The sequence below is a fragment of the Brachypodium distachyon genome, chromosome 1 (genome assembly GCF_000005505.3).
Source record: "Brachypodium distachyon strain Bd21 chromosome 1, Brachypodium_distachyon_v3.0, whole genome shotgun sequence".
NCBI classification, from domain to species: Eukaryota; Viridiplantae; Streptophyta; class Magnoliopsida; order Poales; family Poaceae; genus Brachypodium; species Brachypodium distachyon.
The window spans coordinates 165,076-176,915 of record NC_016131.3 but is presented as its reverse complement, the minus strand read 5'-3'; the positions used below and the strand labels follow the sequence as shown (position 1 = coordinate 176,915).

The 11,840-nt window shown below is 49.7% G+C and overlaps 1 protein-coding gene and 1 long non-coding RNA gene across 2 annotated transcripts; both read right to left on the bottom strand.

Moving 5' to 3' along the window:
- Positions 1 to 2,270: 2,270 nt before the first annotated feature.
- LOC100830869 (patatin-like protein 1) lies at positions 2,271 to 3,715 on the bottom strand. Its single transcript, XM_010231085.3, has 2 exons — positions 3,522 to 3,715; positions 2,271 to 3,394 (listed from the first exon to the last, which is right to left on the bottom strand). The coding sequence occupies exons 1-2, from the start codon at positions 3,654 to 3,656 to the stop codon at positions 2,324 to 2,326; spliced, it is 1,206 nt and encodes a 401-aa protein (XP_010229387.2). The 5' UTR covers positions 3,657 to 3,715; the 3' UTR covers positions 2,271 to 2,323.
- A 6,809-nt stretch (positions 3,716 to 10,524) lies between these two features.
- LOC112269978 lies at positions 10,525 to 11,180 on the bottom strand. Its single transcript, XR_002962253.1, has 2 exons — positions 10,896 to 11,180; positions 10,525 to 10,811 (listed from the first exon to the last, which is right to left on the bottom strand). It is a non-coding gene; the product is annotated as an uncharacterized LOC112269978 (long non-coding RNA).
- Between the last annotated feature and the right edge of the window lie 660 nt (positions 11,181 to 11,840).

The window sequence follows — 11,840 nt, the reverse complement described above, 5'->3', positions numbered from 1 at the left end:
CGGGGAAGGGGCAGGAGGGTGGACAAATGCAAAAGCAAGGTTGTCGAAGTGCTCCATTGGCACGTGGGGCATGAAGACGTTAACACAACCAGGACGAGTGGCAGGGGGCGAGCGTTGTCGTTGACGTCGTAGACCGGAACATAGCCAGCTCCCTCGTCCGAATCGTCCTCGGATTCTCCAGAGAGAAACTCTTCCTCGGATTCGGAGAAGTGGAAAGCCGGGAAGTAATCCGGAGACTCCGAAAGAGGCAGTTCCGGCACCGAAGCCTACTCAGGTGGAGGATGGGCATCCGAAGAAGGCGTGGCCAGAATGCGCTCCTCCGGATCTTCCTCTTCCTCATCCTCGACGAAGAAAGACCCCTCGACGACCATGGCTTTGTCCACAAATGTGTCAACGATGAGGTCCTCACACGCAGCAGACGAGGTGCTGTCGTCTGAGGCCGCCGGCACGGGGATGAAGTCCTCCATCGAGTCTTGGGAAAAGGAGAAGGAGTTAGGGACCCGCGGAGAGGAACTGAGAGAACCAGAGGAGGGGCAGTAGTCCTTACGGTGTCCGAAGCGGCAGAGGCGGACAAGGTGATCCGAAGCAAGACAGCGATGGCAACAACGCTTGGCAGAGTTGAAGGAAGGGAAAGGCCGAGGGTGGGAGGTAAAAGAGGAAGGAGGCCGATGGTGGATATAAGAAGAGGAAAGCAAGGCCTGGGCGTAGGAGAGGTAGGTCACGGGCGAAGGGCTAGAGGGCGAGGATGCTGAGATCGACTGAAAAGACCGAGGTCGCGGGGTGGCCATGGGGGAATGGGTTTGGAGGCAAGCGACATGGCTGGCAACCTGCAGGGAAGAGCATGGCGGAGCATACGTGAGCCAAGGCACAGGACCCAACGGAGAGGGCAGGATGCCTTTGGCAAGGACGTCAATGGCTAGCTTAGGTCTACGAAGCTTCCTAAAAGGAGGAGGCACAGTAGCATGCAGACCAATGGGCTCAGGACACAAGGCGGGGTCAGGTGTCCGGGCAAGGAAAGAGGTGGGAAAAAGGCGGTTAGTGGTCGGCAGCGCCGCTGTCGGGGACACGGGCACCGAAGTGTCTGCAGCGCGACAGCTTGGTCCAGCAGGTTCGCCAAAGGCCCACAGGCCGCCAGAGTCAAGACGCGGACAACAAGAACCAGCCAAACGCGCAGCAGAGAGAACTATCGGAGCGTCTAAGGCAGAGCTGCGGCCAATGGTTAAAGGCACAGAAGACCCAGGACGCGGACAAAAGGGTGATGTAATCCCAGCAGAAGCCTCCAGCAGTGCCATAGGGTTGTGCGTACTGTGTAGGACCGGGGTCAAAGTAGCAGGATGGGAAGCAACTACAGACAATGAAGACGCAAAATTTGAATCCAACCTAGGCTGACGAGGCGGGCCCTCATGAAAGCTTATCAACACGTCGCCATGGCGAACGCCTTGCAAGGCGACGATGAAATTGGCAACGTTCACGTTTGCAACGGAAATCGAGAAAATGCCGGCACCGAACGAACGAACTGCAGGAGAATGGAAGGAAGAGCCAAGCCAGTACCTAATGGCTTGCTCGAGCGTACCTGCGACGAGCGGCGGAGGCGGATGGACTTCTTGATCCAGACCAACGAGTGATAGGCAAGCGACGAGAGCGTTGCCAGCGGAGCACAGACCGGTGATGAGAAGCGCTCGAGCGAAAGCTGGAGAAGAATATCTCCCGGCGTAGGCCAGGAGCTGGCGGGGAAGGTGCGGGTACGCTGACGAAGTGGCGCCGGTGTTGATGGCGACTGGAATCCCCACGTGAAGACTTGCAGCGGCGCCATGGACTCGAAGAGGCCGCAGCCTGAGAGAGCGGAAATGGTGGAGGATGCGGCCGGAGCCGATGGCGGAGGCTAGGAGGAGGTCACGACCTGAGGTGGACGCAGCGGCCGAGCGGCTGCAGCGGTTTCGGTGGACGACGCGGCCGGAGTGGCCGGCGTCGGCAGGTGAACCCCTTCTGAAACTAACCCATGTCAGCCGCAGAGCGAGGGGGAGGAGAGTTGGGTGGCGGGTCCGGCAGAGAACGGCGGCGCGGCCAGCTGAGTTGCATCGACCGGCGGCAGCTAGCTAGCGCTCCAGGAGCCTAGCCATCCCTTATTTTATTATCAACCCAAGTTCTCTACTTTCACGAACTTCACGGAGGACCAGGAGATCCTTCTTTCAGCAGAGAAGACCTTCGATGGATGAGTTTAGGACTAGACAATGACAAAATTCAAAAACAAAAGGATACATGTTGTACAAAATAGCAAGAATCTTCAAGGATCGTGTGGCTGTGGTGGTGTGCACACACCCTTCTAGGCGTGGGAATGAGTTTTTTGGTTGGCACGCCGATTGCGCTCCTTGACGAGCTTCGCGGCGAAACTTTCCAGTTCCTCCTCGTTGGTGCCCTTGTCCTTCACGGCCTCATGCAACCCAGTATTGACGTTGACCCTGGCCACCTTCCTTGTGAGCAGATCCTTCCCGATCTTTATGAGCTCCTCCATGTTCTCCTTTGTGGCGATGTCCACCGATGAGGTCTTGCCCTTGAGGTAGTCGTGCTGAATCCGGAGGTAGTTATCCTCCATGCGGAGCGCCTTGAAGAGCACGTTGACGTGGATGTCCACCATGTCGGAGCTGGCGTGTGAAAAAATGTCGATCAGTGGCGTGAGCCCGTGGTTGTAGATCCACCGCAGCGCGCCCCACTTGGCGCACTTTGGCGCTGTGTACTCCTTCTCCGGCCTGGTGTATCCTGTCCCGAGAGAGATGACGAGGAAGTTGTCGTCCTCTGCGGGGCTCCCAGGGGAGAAGTCTACTAGGTTCCCGCCAGACACCTCCTTGGGGATCATCATCGTGATGGCCACCATGGTTGGGTTGTTGGCGGCGACCCCGCCGTCGATGAGGTTGTACTCCCTCCCCTCGACCTCGAATAACTGCGCCGGGAAGTAGGTCGGCGCCGCCGAGGTGCTGATGCAGATGTCTTTGAGGAGCGCGTTCTTGCGGGGATCCTCCTTGGCCTCGTAGGTGGAGAAGATGACGGGCTGCAGTTGCTTGACGTCGAAGGTGGGCACGATGATGTTGGTGACCGTATCCTTGATTTTGACCTCTCTGGTGACCTCCTCGATCTTCTCGTGGAGGACTTTCCCGTCGTATTTCGGGCCCATGACGGCGCTGAATAGGTTCGCCGCCTTGTTCAGGAACCCGAGGTTCTTCTGCGGGAAGATGTTGGGCCCGTGTTTAAGGTAGAATTCGTTGAGCTCGCTGGCGGCCTTGACCGGCCGCTTGTCGTCTCCTGGGGTCGCCAGCATGCAGGTCAACAGCGCCCCCGTGCTTGTCCCCGCGATCACGTCGAAGTAGTCCGCGATCCGCGCATCTGGCCCGTCTATCTTCTGCGAATTTATCAACAAATTAATCAACCCAGATTCCTGATTATGATTACAAGAGGAGGAGGAAGAAGAAGACCGAGAGATCCATGGAACTTGGTGTGTGTGTGTGTGTGTGTGTGTATAGACGTACTTGGAGCTTGGACTCGAGGCAGTCGAGGATGGTGGAGGGGATGAGGCCGCGGATGCCGCCGCCGTCGATGCTCAGCACGGTGATCAGACGGCCCTGAGACGGCGCCGTTGCCTGGTCGGACTTGCCGCCCTCCATAGCTCTCCCTGCTCCAGTACTCCACAGTACCCGGACGTGCTCTGCTCCAAGCGCTAGGCTTTACTAAGCTGGTGGACTCTGATTTGGATCGAGACTTAACGGGTGTTTGCTGATATATAGAGTAGAGGCTGCTGTACTGGCACTACTGCAGAAGTAGAAACCCATCAGTTGGCGGTTGGTGGCGCGGCAGGTTCCATGCACGTTTTTTTTTTTTTCAAATCCATGCAAATAACTATTTTGTCCCCGCTGGGGCCTGGGAGATGCATTCCAGAGGGAGGACACGCTGTGGGTAAGCAGAACGACAAAAGAATGATGTGCAACTACTTGATGTGCAGAACGCGGCAGATTCCTAGCAAGCGCATACGAGCAGTTTCGGGAAGAGTTAATGACATCCGAGGGTCCAACACGAGCATTTTAATCCAACTACTTGCTACTTACGTAATATGGTAGAATGGTTCTAAAATTTGAGATGATGCTCAAAGTAGTCCAATTTACTTCGGATTGAACACGTCGTAGTTATGTGGAGCTCCATCGGGGCGTGGGAATTTCAAGAAAAAAAATCTTTGGGTCAAACAATTTACACGTAGATCACCGGTAACACACTGATGAGCCGCTCGACGTTAATTGACAAAAAAAAACCTATTCAATTACATCTTCAACTTCCCCCAACCTGTTCTTCTCCCAGAGCTGAGTCGCGCCTCGATGACACCGTGGCCGGATCACCGAAGTAAGGACGCTTGCGGCGATTTCGCAGGGATGCCATCCGAGCCGCGCCTCCGTAAAATAAAATTGTAATCCAGGTCACGTTGGATGTCAGAAGGGGCACCACGTAAGCTAAAAGATGTGCACGCAGTACTGTGTAGATATCACGTTCCTTTTCTAGGGCTCATTCGGTTTAAAAAAAACTAAAGCATAGGAAAAAGAAAGAATATAGGGTTATGGTAGGCAGTCGTTGCCATCTTAAGGAATTATCCATTCTCATTTCTAAGGGAAAAAAGCAGTTGAATCTAATGTGAATTTTCATCAAAACATAGAAGATCAATAGGATTCTCGAGGAATTGTTTTGATTGTTTCAAGCAAACCGCTAATGGATCTGTAGTGAGATTTTTTTATGAAATTCTCAATCCTTTGGATTTCTCGTGAAAATCCTCTAAACCGAGTGAGCCCCTAGAATAGTGTTTCCTAGCTCTTTGGGAACCAGAACTGTGCCCTAGCTTTAGGTTCGCGACCACTCGGATACGACTTCCGAGTCTCCCAATACAACTACCAGTGGATTTGAGTAACTCCTAACTCATCGTGAGTAACACTCTAGCCACAAGTTGTCCAACTCAAGTCGATAGTCGGTATTGACACCTAGCAGCACGTGTGCCGACTCCCAAGAGACCACAAAGAGTGTACGATGGACCATACAACATGTCATATGAATCATTTCACAAAATATGTGTCAAGCTCAAGATGAATACTTGTCATCCTTCTGATTAGCTTTTAGAGATATAATATGGTTGGAATTAATAAGATAGACTATGTTTAAACTTGTCTTATTATATCGAGGAATATGAGAAAGCGGACCAGTAAATCGCCCCTTTGCGCTTTGTCAATGACCGCGTCAGGGTTTGGTGGCTGGTCCGCGTGGTAGGCCACGATGAGGTTCATTTCATTACTGGTGCACTAACAACGACAACGAAGGGAAGCTATTGCACGACATTTGAACCATACAAAAACTGTGTCGTGACGGGACGGTTGTTACCAGCCATGTGGATGCTGGCGTGGTTAAGCTTATAGTTAGAGAAACTAGCTCCGACTTGCTAGTATGAGTACAAAATTCGCATGGATAACTCCAAGCCCTACCGATTCTAAATTATTAGGGTGTTTTAACGTATGTGCTACTAGTTGCAAACATTTTTGTTATCCTATAGGTAGCGACGATCAATCAATCAACGAAGAACGAACCAACAAGCTGTCAGCAGGGTGACGCTGGCTTTTGTTAGCGGTAATACGCTAGCGTGATATTCCCGATCCATAAGAAGTGTCACAAAATTTATATACTAAATGAGTCAATTTTTTATGGATCGGAGGGAGTACTACACCACGTTACATTAGCTCATAGTACTCTTTAGTGTAGGGACGCCGGCTAACTAATTTACCTGCAGCTTTGCAGAATCAGAAGGAATCAATTCACATGGGCAATCATGTGGTCGTGGATAATCGTGGATACCGCGAGCTCCGGTGCGCTGCGAGCTTCGGTGTGAGAAATTTTAGAAGTTTTTCTCTGTCTATTTGAACACATCACTGGGTTGAAGATTAATTTTTATGAAAGTGATTTTTTGTTTTTGATGATGCCGTTGAAAAGAGCTGTGGTTTATCACAGATCTTTACCTGTAACGTGAGATCAATGCCTATGGCTATGAAATACTTAGGGTATGTGTTCATGCTAGGAAATAAGTAATTCAGAATGGAAGGCCACGGAAGACAAACTAGAACATAAACTTGGCTGCTGGAAAGATAGATTTTTATCGTTAGGAGGTAGATTTGTGATACTTAACTCTAATTTAAGTTAGATGCCTTCTTATATGATGTCCTTATATATTCTAGCAAAGGTGTTAAAAAAACACTAGTCCCTTTATTATTACTAGTAAGAAGCCCGTGCGATGCCTCGGAACAACAAAGTGGAAACCCCATTTCTATTGCTGCTCTAAAACACATGCAAAGGGTCTTGTACAGATTGTCTTGCAGGACATGCTTATTTATAGGAGTACAGAATAATCATTCCAAGATCGATAACTGGATGGTAAAGATTTCTTTATCACTAAAAACTGGGGCTAAGGATCATTTCTGGAAGTGTTTTTTCATACGAAAGAATCATTCTTGTCATTGATGTTATCAGAGGTTCCAGTGGACTACAAAGATTTATCTCAGTGCTTTACCTACCAAAGTTGTGAAACAACCAGGCTTCTCCATTTGTTATACAAATAAACTACGCAAGGAAAAAAAACGATGAGGATTTTGAGGCACGGTAGAACGGACCAAAAAAGAGAGAGCAAGAAGCTACTGTACTAATTAAAGTGAGCTGCATGAAAATTAAGATTTCAGGCTTCTCCATTTGTTATACAATTAATGTCTGTAATTATCCATCAAGTTGAGCAAGAAGAATAGAATGGGAACTTATCTGGGAGCTCCTGCACCCTTGCAATTTGCAAAAGTTTGCATTTGCTTAGTCCAAAATACAATAGAAAAATAGTACCTGATACATGGCAATCCTTCGTCAGCGTGTGGGGTCTGAAGAAGCCCAGGGGTCCATGTTCGGAGAGGGACGCAATCCCGCGCGGCGGCAATCACCCCAGGCGCCGCCATTGCTGAGATTATTGGAGACGACGAAGAGGACGAGAAGATGCTGGCGGTTGCGGATGCAACGGAGGCGCGGCGACAGAGGCCTAGGCGGAGGCGTGCTTGCGGGGAGAAGTGGCGGCAGCCGCGCTGCCACGGATGCATGCGGGAGTCGGCAGAGAATGAGATCGTGATTAGTTTTTTTCTTCACTGCATAACTGACGGATGGATATTCCACCACGTGCGGACGAATCTACGTGAAGAAGATCCGACGGTCCACGTCGAGTGAACGGTAAAGGATGGGTACAATGTGTGTTTATAGTACACTCCCTCCCAAATTGTTTCTCCTCTTGATAAATGTGGGGAATCACACCCCCGTTTATCTAAAACTGAAAAAGCTCCCACGAGAAGAGAAAAAAGTCCCGATTTCCATTCGCTTCTGTCCGGCCGGGCCGTGCCGGCCATGTCCGACTGCATCCGAGACCTACCCGCACCGCCGTCTATAAAGATTGCTGGGAGAAGCAGGCTAGCGCGATGTCGTAGTGTAGGTGTAGCTCTTATACACTTGCTTCTACAGAAGTTTTTTTTTTAGCTCTTCTATGGTATCCTATAATAAATAGGGACCGTTTATTTGTAGAGATCTAACGGTCGATATCCATGTATATTGCTAGAACTAGACCGGCAGTATACGCCGCTTTTAGAGGGCAGTTGGGGAAGATCGAAAATTTTCAGCCTGCGTGGACCCGACCTGACCCACCCTCTCTCCTTCTCGTCCGTTCCCCTCACCCCGAGAAGATATCATGTGCTCCCACCCTTTTAGATGCTACCGTGCCATCAACGTGCGTTAGCACCCTTAGAAAGTTTTTAAAATTTTCAAAATAAATTGAGTAGCTTCATTACATATGTGTCTACCATGTCATAAAGTTTTAAATCCAAATTCATTATATGCATAGAGAAAAAAAAAACAAATTCAGAGGTGAATAGGTCGCAAAAAGACAAAATTTCTGACACTATTCATGTTTGCATTTGTTTTTTTTGTTTCTCTTTGTGGACAATGAATTTAGAGTTGAAATTTTATGACAACATAGATACATATCTATGTTATTGACTCGAGCCATCCGCCTGGAGCTACCGTCTGATCGGCACACCGCCCCCTCGCCCCCCAATCACCGTCCGAGCCGCCGCTAGAGCCGCCCGTGCGAGAAAGAAGAGTTAGAGGCCGTGATTTGGGGATGGGGGACTTGCAGGGGGCAACTTGCAAATTTTACTACCGTTCTTAATCCTACGTGGCTGGTCAACAGGACACGTGGGCAGGTAACGCAGGGGGCAACTTGCAAATTTTACTAGCTCCGGCATGCTTAGGACCGCCGGTGACACACTTAAAATACTTTTAGGACCCAAAACTGCATTTTCATACAATTAGGACCTGATTGACACCCCGGCAATACTTTTAGGACCTGTCATGCACTTAACTAAAAAAAACAGTCTCATCATCAGCAAGTGTGTGTTCGTCCCTAGTCAGAACTACTTTATATGAGGAGAGATGGCTGAATCTCAAACTGCTAGGTAGGAAGTTATCTAGTCCATCCATTTGGCCCATCAGGATCTAAAGTTTGGCCCAACATACAGTACAACACAGTGCAACACTGAGCCCTTTATGAAGAGGACCTGGGCCATTCGGTCACCGTAAATATCCCTTGCTCTCCCCTCTCCCCGTTCCAGAGACCATGCCGCCGTCTCTCTTCCCCGATCCAGACGTCGATCCATCCCCCGCCACTGCCCCCTCCCGTCGACCCAGCTGCCGCTGCCTCCGCCTCGATTCAGCCCCTAGATCCAGCAGCAATGGTGGCGCCGGCCTGTTCAGGTGTGGCGAGGGATGCGAGGACGGAGGAGGATGACGACGGGGCCTCTGCTCTGCCAAGATCTGGCGACCCGTCGGAGGTGGGCTCCATGGCCGGCTCATGGGTTGCTCGGAGGTGACGGACTTAAAGATCCACTTGCCGCCGCGTTCTGCGTCGTCAGGGCCGTCGCTGTGCTCAGCAGTGCCACCTAGGTGGGGGGCTGAGCCCCACCCGGTCGGCGGGAGGTCCGCTCCAGGTCCAACGGGCCGCTCGAAGACAGGGACATATTCGATTTTTTCTTCTTGGACGTACAAATTAGATTATTTTTGGTTGTTGTTTGGTTCTTAACGATGATTATTATTTTTACTATCCCCGATCATATGATTGTATGTGGTCGTGGATTTTGGTGAGATTTAGTCATGTGGTTGCTATTAGTTGTTGAGCACGAGGATTAGTGGTTAACAAACAAGTCCTTGTGTTGCTAATGTTTTCGGTGATTTCTTCGTCTTAACCAAATCTGGTCGGAAGAATTCTCGGAGCATGCAAGAAACTATTAATAGAAAACATGTTAATCAGATTGTTCTTCTTGATCTTTGATTTTGTAGCTACTTCTGTCAATCAGATCTTTAATTGTTCTTCTACGTGTTAATCAGAACTTTGATTGTCCTTCTACGTGTTAATTGGATCTTTGATTTTTGATCGGTCCAGGTCGAACATTGTTAATCAGAACACGAAACTTGGGCCAAATAAGGTCCGGAGCAGGACCACAGGGGCATGCGCTTTGGCATGTACAGTCTTATCTTGAGCCAAAATCGATCGGTCTGGCAATGAATATATCACGTGGTGGCCCAACTTGGGCGAGATACGGTCGCATACGAAAAGACGTCCAGCTTGTACCAAAAGAAAGGAACCTTGGCGGAACGATGAGCGAATGACTGGTGTTGATACCGTGACCCCTGAGTCCCGAGCACTGATTGGAATTTCCGCATAATACCCCCCAAATGTTAATCCCTCTGATCCATGACAAGTATCGGAGGTTTGTACAGAGTTAGTAGATTAAGTACAAAGTTCTTCTAACTTTGTACTAAATTCCCGATACTTATTATGGATTGGGGGGCCGTACTTTATATAAGGAATTACAGACAGCTTTCACTGTTCAGATTCCATTTCAAACGATCAGATTCCAGAAACAAATTGGTAGATTTAACCATATGCAAAAAATTGAGCCATGATTGCATAATTCTTTCATCAAAGCAACGTATCAAGGTAAGTTTCAGATTGTTCCTATCCCATGCCTTAGTTAAAGAGAAATGTGGTTCATTAGTGATAACAAAACGATCCAAGAAATTTGTAGTTAAGGATTCTTTTGGTTCAGGGGGTGTCCCTGGCCAGGTCCTGGACATCCAGCTTTTTAGTCCATGAATAGTCTCAGGGGCAGCTCTATCCCTGGTTGGCTCGGTTAGGCAGGATGTCGGTTGATCTGAGGTCGGCCGAGGAATAACAAGCCATTGGTAGCAAAGGGTGGAGCACCACCAAAGTTAACCCCTTTATGTAGGTATAATTCACAGAGAACACACCTACTATTCAATACCCATTTCAGACAACTAGATTCTGAGGACAAAGTAATAGATTCAGCCATATGTAAAATATCACACGACAGTTGAAGTGTTTCATCAGAGCAACTTTTGAAGGCAAGTTTCAGATTGTTGCAATCCGATACCTCAGTTTAAGAGATGTGGTTCGTCAGTGATAACAATCAGGTCCCGGAAAGGTGGAGCTAAGTTGCAAGGGCCCATCCAAGTATCAGCCGAATATATATATTTTTTCTTCCATTTCCTTTCAGCCACTTACTACCCAGCTTTGCAGCTTGATAATCTGAGCTATGAAAATTATTAGGGCTGTAAGTATCATATTTCCAATCCACAATCTGCTTCCAGATTTTATTACCCTCTGATCTTTCCTTGCTCATTGCACCAGAAAAGCACCAAACCTACGTTCCAAAAGGCAAAAGCTATATCCAATTAATTCCTTAGTTTTGTGATTCCTATGGGTTTGCTCCAAAATTCCTCCATACCAAACAGGCCCTAAACCGTGTGGCAGTGGCTTGGTTCTGGCTGCTTGCGGCGGCTGATGGCGACCAGAGGGGGCTGCTAGCGAGCTAGCGGAGGCGGCTGCTGTTGACTGGCCACGGGAGGCGGCGGGGCGATGGATCCGGCCGCCGGAGGGCGTGAGGAGGGGGGGGAGTGCCGGAGGGAGCCGGAGGGCGCGGTGGGCTCGAGGCGTCGGCAACGACCGGATCCAGCGGAGGCGCGGCCGGAACCGCCCGAGGGAGGAGGCGGGGCGACGGGTCCGGCCGCCGGAAGGCGCGAGTGGGGGGGGGGGGGGGGTGGTGGGGGGAGGGGTGGCAGCGCGGTGGGGTCGAGGTGACGGCAACGAGCGGCCGCGGTGGCGCTGGGAAGTAGGCGAGCGGCCGGGGGACGCCGTCGGGGAGAAGGAAGAGGGGGGTGGAGGGGGCGTCGAGTGAGGAGCAGAGGAGGCAGAGCCTCTCTTAGAGTTGTCTTTCCTCCGCCAGGAGGGGAGTTGGCGCACGAACGCCCGATAGGTTTTCCGTTGGGAAATTACTTCCCTTTTGTATGTACTTTTAAATTAAGAACACGTAGTAATAATTGTAATTATGTAAGTGAGCAACGCTTTTTAAAAAAGGAGGATGATGCCCGGCAACTTGCATCGACCGATGCACACAACCATATATTATTAAATCGAGACAAAATCAGGCGCCAAACAAAATCAACTAAGAAAGAAAGAAAAAACAAAAATCCACCAAACTACCAGTAATTCTACGGTACAAGCCAAAACTAACAAAAAGAAAGACAATTCCTAATTAAAGCATTCAAGAAAGAACGCCCCACATGCGTCGATGATGATAAATTCAACCTTAGGTTGAACTCAGGGTTTTCATCCCCAAAGCCAAGCTTCGAAACACCACCTTCAACAAGAGCATGAGGCAAGCACGTGTCCA